Source organism: Colletotrichum fructicola (assembly GCF_000319635.2).
Source record: "Colletotrichum fructicola Nara gc5 chromosome Unknown KSG_Nara_v1_contig01, whole genome shotgun sequence".
Taxonomy (NCBI): Eukaryota; Fungi; Ascomycota; class Sordariomycetes; order Glomerellales; family Glomerellaceae; genus Colletotrichum; species Colletotrichum fructicola.
The window spans coordinates 4,066,707-4,083,531 of NW_027094051.1; the positions used below are offsets into that span (position 1 = coordinate 4,066,707).

General features: G+C 55.7%; 1 protein-coding gene across 1 annotated transcript; it reads right to left on the reverse strand.

The window, feature by feature from the left end:
* Positions 1–11,881: 11,881 nt before the first annotated feature.
* On the reverse strand, positions 11,882–14,857 carry CGGC5_v001154 (uncharacterized protein; the record flags this gene model as incomplete). Its single annotated transcript, XM_066150782.1, has 3 exons — positions 11,882–12,442; positions 12,615–14,519; positions 14,606–14,857. The coding sequence occupies 3 exons, from the start codon at positions 14,855–14,857 to the stop codon at positions 11,882–11,884; spliced, it is 2,718 nt and encodes a 905-aa protein (XP_066009725.1).
* Between the last annotated feature and the right edge of the window lie 1,968 nt (positions 14,858–16,825).

Here is a 16,825-nt window from a genome sequence, read left to right on the forward strand (position 1 = left end):
AGACGACCCAGTCCAGTGGTGTGTCCTCTGCCCTGCGAATGCGTGCCTTACCTTGCCTCGCCTCGCCTTGCCTTGGGTCCAGCCAGGTTCGGCCGGGGCAAGCAAGCAAACATCACTGAGGCCGGTTTTTGCTTTTCTAGGTCTTACTGAGACGCACCTGATTGAGTTGTCGATCTGAGCTGAATGGTGGACAACGGACTGACCGTTCCGTGCGGCCATGACAGGAACGTGTCGCTGGCTGTTGTCTGAACCCGACATCTGGTCGTCCTGACTGATGGCTGTCCCTGACACGTTCTAGAGCCCTTCAGGGTGGCCAGTAGCCCACGTACTCGTCGTCTGTCCGCCGGCTATCAAGGCATCTCATCTTGCTCATCCTCATCCGAGCACTTTCCAAGAATATCACGGGACCTGCAACGCCAAGCGCCCTGTGCTGGTCGTTGGCTGATATCAGCGCTTGATGTGCAGCTGGGGTTGTGGCTGTAGGGCGTAGGTGCCGACGGCGTGCAGCAGTGCCCATGCATGCACGGCATTGCCATCTTTGAGTTTGCCAGACCACGAACATTCCGATCATGGCACTCGTCTGCCGTGTCGAGTCTTGAGTCGCGGTGGCTGGCATAATAGGCACAGAGTAATGATTTGCTGCGGACCGGATGGTTGTAGTTCCTGTAGTTTAATTGCTGCAAGTGCCTGCCCCGGCCCCACTTGGCCCTCAGGCAGAGAGATTTGAGCCTGCACCGTCGGGACCAGGTGGCAGGCAGTGCTGCTGAAATCTTCCGTCCAGCTACCCAGCTGCGCGGGTGCCTCCCTGTCCCCTGCCGTCAATGTTTTAAGCCCCGACGGCAACAGAGTTTCTTCTCTCCACTCGAGCATTGCCGCGTCTGTCATCGCACCGCTTGCACTGCCGTCACCGCTGCAAGGCTTCAGCAACATCAGCAGCTTCCGCTTTGCTGGCGCCGTCGTCCTGAACCTAAGTTGCGAAGCATCGTCGCCCACATGCTCCAGACTGGCCGGGCAACACCTCTCCCATGCCTGGGCCGCGCTTGATCCTCCTGCACCTCGTCAACCCTGTCGCTTCAGCTCGCCAGCCTTGCTCGTCTGTCTCGTCAAGAAACGCAGACGCAGCAGTCGCAGACGCTGCCACTCCAGCTCCCCTCAGCTGCTGCTGCATCACCTGCCACTGCTTGGCTCTCTCGGTCCCAAGAAGCTGTCTGCTTGGGGGCCAGATTCTCGGTCCCGCCCTTGGTGTCGTTCTTGCCGTCATCTCCCAACGCCCCTCTCTCGGTGTCTTCCCGATCCCCCAGACATCACATGGCGCCGCCGACTGCACCTTGACGCCCCTAGGGCTGGGGGGCACAGACATCACGCCCAAAGGCTTGCCGCATCTTTGCCGCGCTAAAGCTTGAAGCTCAGCAAGACTCGCCGTCTCACGTTTGAACAACGGATAGGGCTCGTCCGGCGTCCCTGGCGTCACTAAACCAGTCTCCCGCGCGGGCGTTCAACATTCATTCACCATGAGCCACGCTTCTCCGCACCCATTCTCCCGCTCAGCAGCAGCAGCAGTCGACAAAAGTCCCCAGCACCAAGACGCCATACCCACCTACTTTCGTCTCCAACTTTGTGTGTGTACCTGCGGGGCATCGAATGCTGCTTTTCTTTGCCAACGTCTGGTCGAATGACGACACCGCAACTGGATAGCAACAACACCCTCTCCAAGTCCGGCTTCTATTTGCGCGACCACCGGCTTTGAAGGGGCCTCCCCCGCGTCCGTCAGCAGACAACACCCGCATAGCGGCACATACGTCAAATCTCCCACTACGGCACGTTGCGTCTCCCCAGGCTCTGGCAGTCCAGGAACAATAACAATATTGGAAGCACTCGGCCCTACCACCACCACAACTGCCACCATCATCACCACCACTCAACGGCGATCCCACTACTGGATATTGGAGAAGCACCATCTTGTGCCCTGTTATCGCCACACCCTTGAGCATGCTGTGCTGTCACCATCAGTGGCGTCTCAACTGTCGTGAGCCCACGCTGGCATGCGTCGTTTCGAGTTTATCCAAAGACGTTCTCGTCGCTCCAGTCCCGCCCCAAAGCTGCAGATGGCTTTTCTGCGGTGTTCGAATCGCATCTGACCAGCGGCACCAGCACAAGCCATGGCCTGGCGTCCCGAAGGCGTTGCACGTTCTAAATTAGACGGAGACACTAGAGCACGTCGGAGTTAACAGTGTGTATTTCACTGCTGCCTTGAGACTGGAAATGCGACCGTCGCTTTCAGGTCGGCCCAGAATAGGGCCCCAAGACGACCTTCGGACGACGGGCGCAGACCCAAATGAGGCCCGGGCTCAGGGACAAGGACAGCACCGAGAGCTCTCCCCTCGAGTCCAGTCGAGCGGACGACGTCCGACTTGACACTTTGGACGGGGAGGGGGGAGCCAAAAGTCCAAACGCTGGTCACCGACGGTGCAGCTCATCACCCAAACCGGCCAGGAAAGACCCTGTCACCGCGGCACCAGCGATCCACAAGGCTTAGACCTTGGGGTTGGGACGGCATGCACTAACATGTCGATGTTCACATCCGTCCGATTTCTCTGATGGGCAACCACTATGTCCGAAGTACCTTTGGCCACACACACCCAGCCCTCTCCGAACAGACCGGTCCATGCCCATCGCACCGCTTTGCTGGGAAGGGGTTGCTTGAGGGTGTGGACAATGAGCGTCTATTCAAGCCAATTGCCTCCTGCCCGCCAGTCTCCTTCATGCAGCGACGGCGTTCTAGCCGCGCACTGAATTGCCCCACGCATGCTGGGTGGTCTGTAGACCGAAACGTGCGGCCGCTGCTAACCAACCAGACGAAGCCAAGGAAGCACAGGCGGGTGGTGATATTGACGAGGGCAGAAGCTAGAACACCCTCTGTGCCTTCGACCGCTGATGACCAAGGAGCCTGTCATGATTGCTTGCCTCGCTGGCAGCGACAGGATCGGCGAAACACACGCTCACGAGAGAAGCACGATATCCGACTTGGGACTTCGTATCACCAAGTGTCACTGACTCAAAACTTGACGTGCGAGGTCTTGCTGGGATAGCCAGGTCTACTGAGAATCTATTGGAGCTCGAGAGACGCCGGGGAACGAGTGCCCCTTTCCAGTAACGGCGACAGATCGCGGATGGCTTTCTTCCAGCTAAACCCTACAGGGCCGCGCCGTTGCAACCCATCTTACACAGCTTGCTCTAGGCATCTGGATAATCTTTGGGGGACCTTCCAGAATAAGTCGAGGCATCACCAGCCGACAACGACGACTTGACCAAACGGCACTTTGGCGGGTGTGTACACGCACAAGTGCAGGGTCCCCACGAATGCGTTCCCTGCCAAAGAACGAACCCTCTTCTGCGTCCACCAGGAAAGGACTAATCCGACCTTTTGAGTTCTCACTTTTGCGCAGGACAGCTACAAATTGCGCTCTCGTAAGGCTAACCTCCGCTGCTAGGCTGTCCTTGATTATGTGAGATGGGTCCAGAATGGAACGCACACAAACGGGAGGATCTAGGAAAAACGGCGTCAATCGTGTGGCTAGATATACGAATTGCCTTACTGGGAAAGCGTGCCCACTTTGGTCGCGCTCCCAGGTTTTTGCACACCCGGTTCGACAAGAGACGATCTTTGGTTTTGTTACCCAGTTTTTTTAGTGTTCTAGAAAGAGATTTTTTTTTTACTAATGAACTTCAAGGCATTAATAAATATACTACTATTTAGCTTTATCTCTTAAGGTTATAGATAGATAACCTTAAAAGTAAGGATCAGTATAGCTATAAAACTAGCTAAGCTAGTAGAGATTCTAATATTATATTAACCCCTCTATAATAATGTCCTTATTAATCTCTTTTAAAATAGCTTAACTTAACTTTACTAACGTTTATAATATAGAAATAGCTATAGTTGGTTATTTATATAATCTTAACTTTTAATAATATCTTTATTTCTATATATATTTTATTAAAAAGAATATTAGTTTTAAGAGAATAAATAAACTAATCTTAATAAATAGTAAAATAAACTATTATTAAAGAGTTTAGTTTAATTTATTAAACTATATATGGTTTCTAAGAAGTTTAATTATGAACTAGTTATATATTATTTATATATAATAAGTTCTTAAAATTATACTAATAGTAATTAATGATAATACTTTATATTAAACTTTAGATATTATATTAATAGAGATATTAGTAATATTAGTATAGTAAATAGCTTTATTAGCTAAGATATAGTAGTATTAAGCGTATCAGGACTTATAGTAGTATAACTACTATGAGTACCCTGTTAATTAGTCTCAAAAAGTCTCTTTTTTGAACCACGCAGCTTATATAACGCAGTTACCTGGGGCCGAGGCCCGCAGGCACGACAAGAGACGATCGATATGTGTAAGCCGCAAATCTACGGATCCGGCCGTCCACGGAGTCAGGCGGCTCAAAGCTCGTCTGGCCCCGCTGAGCACGGCACAAGCAGGTATCAACGCTGTTGTGATGGCTTCGGACGGCGTTGTTGAAGGCCCATCCCATCCCGGAGACCCTGTCGGCCATCCCAAAAGGGCATGTGGATTCGTGGAAGACAATCCGGAATTCCACATCAGCCCTTGCAATGGAAACGACAAAGGCCAATCAGCATCATCCTCGCAGCTGGGTCTCTGTACACGAGATAGCATACCCAATCTGAGGAGGGACTACCTGGAAGGCTTCGTTCGGTATTGACTGCCATCGTCAGAAAATTGTACTGCGCCGTTGACGAGCCGATGCGGGACGCGGAGAGGGCACAGCGGCACGGGTGGCCAGGCATACGCCGCACAGCACCCCTGCCCATGGAGAACTGCAACGATGGCTGCCACGTTGATGATTGCCCATCAAAATGGAGACTTGCTGAACCAGGACCACCTTGGCTCAGGCCGCGGGCCAGGACGTGTAAGCTCCGAGAGTTCGGGACTCGCCCAACGACACGGTCGGACAACATGACGGGTCCCAACTCCGACGACCAGCCGCACACCTTCGACGTAAATTGATCAATGAGGTCAAGCTTGATGACGAATACGCTAGCCCGCCCCCAGTTGCACAGACGCCAGCTTTTTGCCATCAAAATTGCACCGCGTGCGAGAGCACCCACTGGGCAATTAAACGCCGTTGGGAGGTTTCTCCTACGGGCGTTGCTATGCGCCCTTTGCCATAGGTCCATCGAGTCTGACAATCCGTGTCTGACTTGCACAGCACACGTTCTCGAGGACAATTGCCTGTGGGGCAATGTCTCTTTGCAGACTCCCTCCGCATTACCCTCACACGAGACACGGCACACGGCAGACGACACTGAACACTCCGCCAACTCAGATGCCGCAGTCACAGAGACAATCTGCCGCACGAGCTTCGAGGTGCAAAAAGCTGGAGACGCTCCTGGCTCTGTAATTGTTAGCGTCACCGACTTCTCTTCACATGCCGCAGGCGCATGGCCTCACGTCGCAGATGGAGACGGTATGTTGAGTCTCCACAAGCCGCAAGGTCCTTTTGCACGGAAATTGCCCAAAGGCGAAAATCGGCCGCTTCTCTGCCTCGCAACCACGGCCAATCACCCACACCCGCAGAATGCGTTATGGTTACCACTTTGTAATGCGACTTCGGCCCCCAAAGTCGACAGTCAACTCGCAAACTGTATCGGATGCTCTGCGCCGATCCGGACCATGTCCGCTACCCCAGATTCCAATCAATCTCGCCGTTCCGTACCAAAAAGTCGCCGAGCGGGCCATTCAAGTCTCCGATTCGTCAACCACTCAGTAGACTTTGGCTTCTGAGAGAGCACTTCCTCAAGCCATCACAAACGCGGCTCCCGGTCGTCGGCCTCAGAGCTCGACGTTGAGATTGTGGTGAGCGTCCCAGAGCTTCGTCGCATCAGCACACGGATGTGCTGGGCCCGGCTTGCGGGCGCTTCTCTGATCTGTCAGCAGATTAGAAATGCGACCTCTGCGCGCGAGACGGGGCGGGCTGTTCCAGGCAACTGGTACTCTCTAGGACCAATGGCAACAGAAGTCCCGTCAACAATGCTGGCCGGTCATTCGCCGAAGAGTATGTGCATATTGCCTCCTGCCAACGAGCCATGAACCACGGCCTCGTAGGGCGACGAGCAGTTTAGGGCTGGGCCTGAATGATGCAGTCGTGTCACACCACACACGGCTGGCTGCATTGGCTGCCAGAGTGCACATAACTGCCTTCTTTGGTCCCCTTTCCGCTTGTACAGGAGCGCCCGCGATGTTCCGGGGCTCTTGCTGCCGATTTGCGGATACAGGTATGCAAACGGGCGGCGTGGCCTGCAGCGACACGGCGACGTCATTTCGAAATGAGCCTGTCGCAATTCAGAAGCTCTCACGCGACGCCTCCTCGAGGAGGGACTTCTATTTTCCTTCTTGACGGTTTCGTCGACGCCGCTTTTGCTCAAGTTGAGACACACGCAGCGGATTCCGCACCCCCGGACGTCATATCTCGTCTAGAAAGGCACTTTCCTTCGGTTGCCCAGCTGCATTTCTCGCGCCGTGGCTGAACCAGACAAATCATTGTTCATGGCCTTCTTCTTCTCAGCACGGCTTTTACGCGTACACCTGCGGAAGCACATATCTCGCAGTCTCACATACTACCCATCAGACAGCAGCACACTTAGAATCCTTCCGCTGCCACCCCCAATATTCCTCCCAGCCCTACGAGGGACTGACCACCCTCCCTCTGTCGTGGTGTTGTGGGCGTCCAAAATCTGACATGCAGCATCGGATTCCAAAACGGTATGCTGCTGCCCACCCAGCTCTCAAACGAACCAGTTGCAATCATGTTGCCGCGAGGGGAAAGGCTTCAGCTCGCTGCAGTGCACCCGAAATGAAGAAGCCTTGTGTGCAGAGCCGTCATCTGCACCTTGGACGTGGCTAAGAATTGTTACATTTAGTTGCCCTTCACGTTCGAAATACCGCGACCGTGCCGCCCCCCCGACAGAGCAACAAACCTCACCATGCGTCGCAGCCCGGCCTCGGTCGCGTATGGCTAAGGCGGGCAGCAATACTGCTCATTGTCACACACAGACTGGCTAAAATGGACCCTCCGTGCGACCTCTCGCCGTTGTTTGGCGGGCGTGATATCAAATTTCCAAGACCGAGCCTGCCAATTGATGGTCTTGTCCACCTCGCAGAGATCGAACAGCCCACAATAGACTGGATCGTTCTGTCCGGCTGAGGAATGCAACGGTGCGACCCCTCCCGCCGCCTTTGATGAGGTTCGTTGTGCGCATGGATGATTTGGCTCATCGGGAGGATTCAACGTCTCGTCGCCGACGCTCTGCGGGGAACGTGACCAAGAGATGCCAGGGACACACACGCCCCCCTCCTGAAATAAACGGCGATCAAGCAAATCGGTGGAGGAGACCGACCGCTTTAAAAAGGCGCATTTAGCTCACGGCGATGCAGAAGCCCCTTACGATATACCACACATGCGGGCGTACCAACAGACGTTTCTTGGGCGCATCTGATCCTCCCATCTTCACCTGCAGCCTCTCTCGCTGTCCAAGACAGGAACAAGAGCCTCGGCTGTGACGTCCTCGCACAAACTTTCCTTGTCAGCCACATCAGAAGGGCTCTGAGCCAATTGTCAGCGAACGCTGATGAATCAATTTAAATGGGGAACTCGGTCTCCCTACCGACTTGCCCATGCAGCAAGACGAGAAAGAACATTCCATGAGCCGTGGCAAGGTGAGACAGTCTCGGAAAAAAAAAAAGGTCCCATGGGCAGATTCAGCTTGCTCCGACGATTCGGATGACACACTTGCTGCTGGCTCAGTTTTCACTCTCGCGGTCGGACTGGGATGATTTGACCCCGCGGCTGCTGGCTGCTGGCCGACTCGGCCCAGGCCCGCCGATGAAAGTCGGAGCAGTTGGATTGAAGGTTTTCGGACCTCGAACGTGACTTGCGAGATACGGGCGTCCGGGGAATTGGTAAGACGCACGGTTCGTAGGGCTAGACGATTCATGCGTCGTGGCTGATGACGGCCTGTTTACTGGCATGTCTCAACTAAGAAGGGGCGACGTCTGAGAGACTAGAGACGAAAATCCGATCTCGAAGCTCTGCGCCCCCAGTGGTTTGATACACCTCGTCGTCGTATTTCGGCCATTGAAAATGAAGCAGATGCTGGGACGAAAGACGATTCATGGAACGAGACGGACCACGACAACAGACGGACGGGTGTATGTGAGATGGGCACGTATGGCTTGTCTCACGACACAAGTCAGCCTCGTGTGCGTGTGTCTGTCTACCGTCTTCCGTCTCTCGCTCTCCTTCTCACCTCAGCCCAGTCCGACCTACTAGCCAACTCTCCCTCTGCTGTCCTTGACGTGGCTTGAGCGGGGATGCGGGTGATCCTCTCCAAAACTGTGGCTGAGGCTCCGGCGGCAACGAGGCGTGGCCGCACAGGGAGGCCGATCCCATGGGGCCACACGGACCAACCACCACACGTCGTTCGGACACTGGGGCATGACAGATTCTAGGCTACAGAATTACTTTTGTTTCTATTTTGAAAAAAAGCACATCATCTCGATTGCTACTGTGCATGGTTCGGCCCTCTTTGGTTTCCTGTCGAGATCATGACCAGCGGCCGGCCAGAAAGGTGTCATCCGAACGGCCGTTTGTGGACTCTAGGGGGCCGGTATGGAGACTGAAAGATATTATTTACGAAGGATTTCAATCGAGAACGGGGCCCGGGCAGGGTATCGCAGAACAGAAAGGCGACTGCTGTCGGTGAGAAGGATGCCAGCACTACGCTGTCGTTCTCCATCTCCGACAACTCCTGTCAAACGGATGTGGTCCGGACCACCGCCCCTCTTGGTCCGGACTCTCGCGGCGTGTGCAAGCCGGATATCTCGTTTCAATGTAGGGCATCAATCCCCCGCCTGTCTGAATTGTGTGAAGGAATCACGGGGTAGGGGTGGTGGTGTTCAACGGCCGCATAGAACATGTCATGAACCATGGCGGCATCCCGCTCAATTTCGATGAGATTGACTACCCTAGGATACCGCTGTGTTGTCTCCCATGAAGCGGCGGCGGCGGCAACCCTTGGGGAAAGATTCTTAACAGTTTGACGCCCTTGGAGACCATGTTCTAGCCCTCTTCGCGATTTCAAATACCGCATCCCATGGGATTTGGCACAGTCCGCCTGTTGCAAGGAACCTGGCTGGAAGACGGCCTTGCGTGTTCTTCTCGTCCCCATCGGCCCCGACTTGGCCTGCCTCATTATCACGTATCGAAAGGTCCGCTTTAGCCGCTTCGCTGCCCATCACGAAGCATCACCATACGTGGCTCTCTACATCCGGACCTGCTGCTACCTGCCCGGTCCTGGGTTGACCCCTCTCATCAGCGACATCATTTCCCTACTTGGCAATGGACAACCCTCACCCCTCCCTGGCTGGCTGCAGCGACGATATTCTTAACAAAGTCTTACCATTGAACGACCTCAGTATAGCTTCCAGACCCCGGTGGCCAAATCTAACCCCCGTCATAGCTCCCTGAGAGAGGGGAGCGGGTGATGGAGGGGTATCGTCTTCCATCACTCCCCCCATTCACGCCCCCAATACCGTCGTCTTGAGTCTTCCTGTCCTTGTTCTTCCCTGCCCATGTCTGGCTGTCCTATCCCATCACGGCCCAGGCCTACCCTTCCCAGTGCAAGAGGCAAGGATCGAGATCCTCCCGTCCAACTCCTTTCCCTCGTTCTGGGTTTGAATTTTCCCTTGCCTGCGTGCTTCTACCCTGTCCCCCCCCTTCTCCTGCTCCTGCGGCGGCAGGAAGAAGGGCCGTCAAGCTCAGGCCATTCACGGCCTCTTCCTGGGGTTTCCGTACCTGTACCTGTGACGGGGTGGCTGTACCCTCTACCTTGGCCGCCCCTTCGCCTTGTTCTTCCTCTAGGCTTCCTCCCTTGTCCCCGGTCCTGCCCTGCCGCTTGCTCGACCTGTCGGGCCCGAAGGAGACATCGATGCTGTATACGGAAATGAGAGGCAAGCGCGGAGATGCGCGCTGCAGGCTTTTTTTCTGTGTCTAATCGACTCCATTGCTGCGGTCTGCGGCTGCGGCAGCTACTGCTGATGGTGATGCTGCTGCGGACTGAATCATTCGCTACGCGATGCTCATTTGCTTTGCTTCTTGGTATGTAATCATGTCTGCCTGCTAGTCTCCCCCTTCCCACCCTTTGCATAGTATCACCCGGGCTCCTCCGCGGGATATCTCGCGTCGAGGTAGGCCCGAGTGGGAGAAGCAGCAGCAGCCACCGCCATCGCCAAGGGTGTACTGCGCATGCGGCAGGAACCTGCTGCATACATGGTGTACGTTTTCTAGGCATATGTTGGTTCCTACAACCGACGGCCGGCAACGTAAGATAGATAGCTTCTGTCACGAGAGGAAGGTAAAAAAGAATTGAAGAAGCGTATTCGTAGAGGGAAAAGGGGGAGGAGGGGTGCGAGAGCATGCTGCTGAAGGCAGGCAAGTTCCGGCCAAACCACCTTTTGCAGTCCGTACACACACCTCTCTCTCTCTCTGTCTCTCTCTCTCTCTCTCCGTCCCGTCGGGCCACTTGGGATGATGTACTTCAACTTGAATCCTCCATGATGTTTTGCCGCCGCCGGTGGCTACCGTCCGCTTCCCCGGCATGAGGAAGGGGAGTGGCGGCCATGTTGGTAAAACAAGAAACAAAGGATCGCAACGAGCAGAAAAATGCAATGCCATCACGTCCCAACCAACATACGCGCTCAGTCAAACAAAAATCGGTGTTGGAAGAAGAAGCCACAAACTCGCATGACACTCCACACTTCCCCATCCATCCTCCACATGCCGTTGCCTTTGCCGCCGCCGCCGCCGCCGCCACCAACAACAACCACCACCCGAACGGGACACACTCGCGCTCATACACATTGCCAGAAAGCAAAGAGCTTCTTTTGGGTTGTTCCTTCCCATCTTCCCCATCTCCTATCCTCCCCTTTGGAGCAGTCGAGACGAAACGGAACTAGAGCATGCAGATGCAGGTCTATCTATCGCATTAGGAAAAGGAGGCATTTCTTGTTTTTTTCTTCTCTTTAGGGTTATCGGCAAGGCAAGACAAGATCTGGGAAAAACCAAAAGGAGGAAGGGGAAAAAGCAAAAGAGGGTGTCATGCAGCAGCATCAGCAGCAGCGGCCAGCATCAGAAGGCAGCGCCAACAGCAGCAGACAATAGACTTTTTGAGCAAGATAGCGGATCTTGCTCGATGTGGGATCGTGAAACCTAACGGTTCAGCTTTGATCGAAAACGGCATGCGCTTGTGTACTCCAGATATACCTTATCGCCAGGTCTGGAATATCATGGTTCAGGGGTGAATGAACTCAATGACCGCTGCTTGTATGTCGATAGACACTCCGGGTGCCATAGCTCCTCATCCGCGCCGGACGGCCAGAGTTGGGGGAACGGGGACAAGCTGGAGGGGTAGCTGTCACAAGCTTCACTACGGCGACGACGACTGCTGCTATCTCATGTAGACGGAGTGAAGAAAAAGGCTCGTGAAAGGTCTCTTTTCGATGTATTCAACAACAACCAGGGGGGATATCAATTAACGGAAAACGAAAAAATGGAAAAAGCTGGCCCTAATAGAGAAGGAGTAGCAATCCAAATAGCAACAGACATGCTTTGCGTCTGGTATTCCCGTCTGGTTTTTTTTTTCGCATATGCCGCTGTCGCTGTATGCAGGCTCGACGCCGGCCCTGGACCCCTAATGCTCCCTTCTCCGCGCACGCGCGCGTGCGTGCTCTCACTCATCCGCCCGACCACCGTCTTCTTTTCTTGTCTTCTGTCCTCACAATCTCCCGTGGCGAGCCTTGAAAATCGCCACCTTGTCGTCGTAAAATAGAATTTCGCGGAGTCGGAGGCGAGGCCGCGAGGGGCCGAAAACCGCGTCGCGCAGAGACTCGTCGTCCGAGTCCTGGGCCGCAGACACCTCCGACTGTGTGTCGTCCGCGTCCACTGCGCTTGCTGGGGTATCATCGTCGTCGTCGTCTTCCTCTTCCGAGGTTTCTTCATCCATCTGGCTGGCCGTCTCCTCGTCCGTGCCGGCATTGTCGTCTTCGTCATCCTCGTCATCGACACCGGAGTCGTGTGCCATGACGCCGTGGTGGTCGGCCGTGACACTGGCAATCGAGCCGCCACTCTCCTCCGCCGGCTTGCTCTCCAAGATCTCAAAGCACTTTGTTGAAATGCCGACATAACACAGCTGAATCTCGGGGCGTAAGGTTATGATGTCCACCATCTGCAAAGCCAATTCTCTTGGCTCAAAATTGCCGACTATGTGCTCAGCGACGTGCTGAAGATTCAGCGATCGCAAATGCGGAACGTTGGGCAAACGTTGAAGGAATGTGTGCTGTGACAAGACCATGGGTTAGCTTTGGTCTATTTTTGCAGGTATGAGGTGGCAGAGGTTATCGTGCCACAGTAATCGAGGACGTCATGAGTATTTCAGCTCACAGGCCAGAAACCAGCAGCAGCGAATTTCACATGCCACAGATAACACACACAAAAAAAAAGTCACTTACCCAGTCTTTGTAGTGCAACGATATGGCGAGCTCCCTGAGGTTTGACATCCGTCCACTCGTCATGTACAGCAACATGTCCGTCGACAACACCCAGTTGCGCCAACGAGAGTTGTCCGCTGGTACGTTGCCGTTCTTCCGATCCGAGCTGTCCAGTAGAACCTTTTGCAGACTTGACCGATGTTTCTTAATGACCCCCTTGAAAACCTGCTCAATGGTCGCAGGCTGAGGCCCTACCCGTCGACGATCCTGCAAAAACAGCACCTCCAAACTGTTGGGCGCCAGGGTGTCCCTCAGGAAGCTGACCAGGGCACTTGAGACGGTGTCGGTATGGATGCTCTTGAGGCAGAGGTGATACTCCATGGGCTGCTTGCTCGCGTTCGCCGCATGTGATCCGAGCCTCGATGCAGGCGCTGGTGCGAACTGCCGCCGCAGGCCCTTCCAGAGGTGCTCGCTCTGCACGCAATCCAGGATGGTGATGTTGGTCAAGACCGTCCAGTCAAACGCTTGAATGCACACCTGGATCGAGAGATTGACGCGCTCGAGTTCAAGGGTGCGCAGCTTGAGTTTGCCTTCCAGCCTCTTTCGCGGAGTCCGCGGGGACGCGTATGAATGCTCGTTACCGACAAGAGTGTTCTGCTGCTCGTCGGACGGCCGGTCCTCCACGGAAGCGCCGTGGCCTTGCTCGGGGTAGGTGACCGCTTCCTCTGTAGTCTGGTCTACGAGCTGATCCTCCGAACCAACCTCAGTGGCCTCGTCTGCGGGTGCGGCGTCTTGGCCGGCGTCCACGTCGACATGCTCGTTCGTGCCCTGGGCCGGCAAGGTCTCGGTATCGTCTGCGTCCACACTCGCGTCGTTTGACGACTGCGTCGTTGGGGCAGATAACAATGGCGCCTTTCCCCTCGACCTCGAGCTTGCCTTACGGCGGATGTCATAGACCCGACCGACGAGCACGCCGAGGACGCCACCCAGTCGCTTGTCTCCAATGGAGCTCTCGCCAGGCCATCTGGCTTCCCGGTCGATCTGGTGCAGGTCGGGACCGTCCCACGGCTGGGCAAAGTCCTTGTTCACGGCCTTTTGCGAGATACCGACGCGCAGTTCCTGCAGACGGTCTTTGGATCTCTCAATCACCATGGCCATCTCATCCAGGTAGGCAAGCTCGTCAATGTCCAACACGGTCAGGCTCTTGAGCGGCGGCAAAACGCAAAAGGTGGGAAACTCGACCCGTGTCTCGGCGTACGGCAGCGCAGGCCGGGCGCGGGGCAGGCCGGGCCCGGTGATCAGGTAGCCGATGGCGGTGGCGTTGTTGTTGGCAGACGTCGCCGGATGCGGAGGAGCCGGGCTCGAAGACATTGAAGACGTCGTCCCCTCGTAGTTATCGTGCCACCTCACCCAGACCTTTTCCAGCTTCGATTCGCCGTCTGGGCTGTGCTCCGAGATAGACGCTAGTGCCATGAAGATGTCGGACAGGACTCCGGTGGGCATGTCCCAGACAAACGCCTCCAGGTTGACCATCTTCTCGACGGCCAGTGCCACCAAGGTACCCAGCATCTTGCCGCTCTCCTTGGAGATCATGTACTCCGCGACCCAGTCGGTAGGGCCGTTGCCCAGCGAGAACTTCCTAGTGTACTTAGCGTAGTCGTTCTTCGGTCTCCGCTTGAACGGGACAGGGCTCGCCATGTTGTACGTGGGCTCGAGCATCTTGCGCGTCCGATGGGCGAACGAGCTGCCGAGGCAGATTGTGGACAGGCCGTACGTGAGGGCATCGACGCTCTTGCTGTCGGACGTGTTCATCTGGGTGGCGTCGGGCCAGACAATGTCAAATCTCGAGTAGATGTGGGGGATCGCGAGATTGTGGAGGTTCGAGTTCGTCAGGGCGAGAGACGTGAGGTCGTTCGTGTGGGTGATCTACAAGCACAAGAGTCAGCGGGAGGGCGAGGCAACAGCGGTCCATCGGAACTTGCCTCCTTAATGATCAGCCGCAAAACGTCCACCGGCAGCTCGAGCAGGGTGAGCTTCTTGCCCGACGACTTGGTGGACGTGACAGCGTCCCACTCCTTGTCCTTGCCCTTCATGAGCTTGCGCATGATGGCGGAGGGATCCTCTCCGGCGTCGGTGTCGTCATCGTCAACCACAGTCGCATGGTTCCCGTACGTGCCGTCGTGGATGGGCACGACGTGCTGGTTCGGATGCGACTGGGCGAATTGATGGGTGGTAGGGTCGGTTGTTTGCAGGGCTGGAGCCATGGTGAGGAGGGCTCAGCGCATTCTTGTCGAGGGTCAGCTAGGTCGGTGGTCGGGAGAGATGGCCTCTCAGGTGCGACGGTTGATGGAGGCGCAGGACGTGTGGAAATATGCTGCGACGACGAGGACTGCAAGATCGTAATCGTGGGTGTCGGGAGGGGAGGGCGCGTCTGTGGTTTTGAAGCTGGCGCCGGGTCAAAGAGCGCGCGGTAGAGGCAATTCGGGGAAGGACTGCCGTCAAAGAAGGCAGGAGGGATATCCTTTGTCGACGGTTCAGTTTGTATCGAGCGACAGCAATGGTGAATCCGAGCCAATCATGTCCCGACCATGGACAGGTTCAGGGATCGTGGTGATGTTGCGGCTCTTCGGTGAGGAGGCGGCGGTGGTGGTGGTGCGTTGGTTGGTCGGACGTTGTCGATGGTTCGCCGGCCAGTTCCTGTTTAGCCTTGCTCCGCGCTAAGGTGACGACGGTCTGATTGCTTTCTTTCCCCCAGATATTACTGTGTGTACGTACCGCCCGAAGCCGACCACTCCCAAAATAATGACCAAAAAGAAACAGTTGAGGTGTGCAAAGGAGGGGGGGAAACGCCTCCAAAATTCAGGTGAGGAACTTTGAATGGTGAGGCAAAGCGAGCGGCAGTCCAGCGGCCAGGCAGGTTCGTCCGTCAGGTCAGGACCCGGAAGGCGCTGCGCTGCGGTGGGAAAGGTATTGCGACTGCGGTGCACTGTGACGGCGGTAGGGGACCCATTCGCCGCAGAGACCCACCGGTACCCCAGAAATGATTCAGCCAGTAGTGTTTGACGCCAATAGGGACACCTGACAAAGTACCGCCTCTGGTCCCGTCGGCGCCGGGGACAGTGGAGGAGCTCCAGCTTCGTTTGAGGTCCAGTGGCCACCGGCCAAGTGGGCTGCCCAAATGGCAGTTCTCTGCCTCACACAGACAGGCCTGCCACGCGTGCCACGATCCAGGGAGATTAAGCGCACCTACAAAACGTCCAAAAATCCCGAACCAGGTGGAGGGACACGGGATTCACAGCCTCTGGGTCAACAGTCTGATTTGACGTCTCGGCCGATGAGACAGCCCGCGAGCTGCTCAGTCTTCAGTGGTCTGCCTGCATCCTCTGTACCATCAACAACCCTCTCCTTGGATGCTTGTCTCGATTATGGGAGCAAGGTTAAAGACACAGCACGGCGCCTTGTTCAATCTGGGCCATTTCAGCTCCGAATAAACCCAACTCACCTACCCCAGCCCAGCCCTGCTCGGGTGGTTCAGCTCAGCTCAATCTCGCGCTGGCTGCAGTTCTCTACGATCCGCCCTGACGTCCCCGTGTCCGAGAGTCCTGCTCGATGTGCCGTTGCGCACAATGGGAATTAAGCTTTTTACATGATCTGCGCGCCATCGATCTTCAGTTGACATCCGGGGGCCGTCACCTGTCTGAGCTCCAAGAGCCCTCCGCGTTTCCGCGGTCCATCTTGCAGAAGCCACGTCCAGGGAGGAGAGAGTCAGGGCGCAGGTGCCTGCAATTGAAACCGCTGATCCGGGAGGGCTATCGCCGATGAGGTGCCTCGGGCGTCGTGGTGGTGCATTCAATGGACCTGCAAGGTGCGACGGACAATGGCTGAAAGCAAGACTGACGACGGACTTTCAAGCAACAGAGGGAGACGGGGGCAATTAAAAACAGAATACCGCGACAAACCAAAACCCGACATTGTGTCAACGGGTGCCGGCTTCCACGGCCAAATCTGGTCAGCAGGGCCGTCGCCTCGGATCGGCTCAACTAAGGCATTGTGTACGAGAGGTCACGACCCCTCGAAAAGGGCCGCGACGGTGACGTTTTACGGCCATGGAGGGGTCATTCCGACGCGGGATGCCCTGCAACGCAGACTGACTGGCTTGGCTCCTTTACCGCACGTATTACCGTGAGGAGCCGCGCCGTCTGAAGTGTTTGCAGTGTGGTTGTGAATGACGG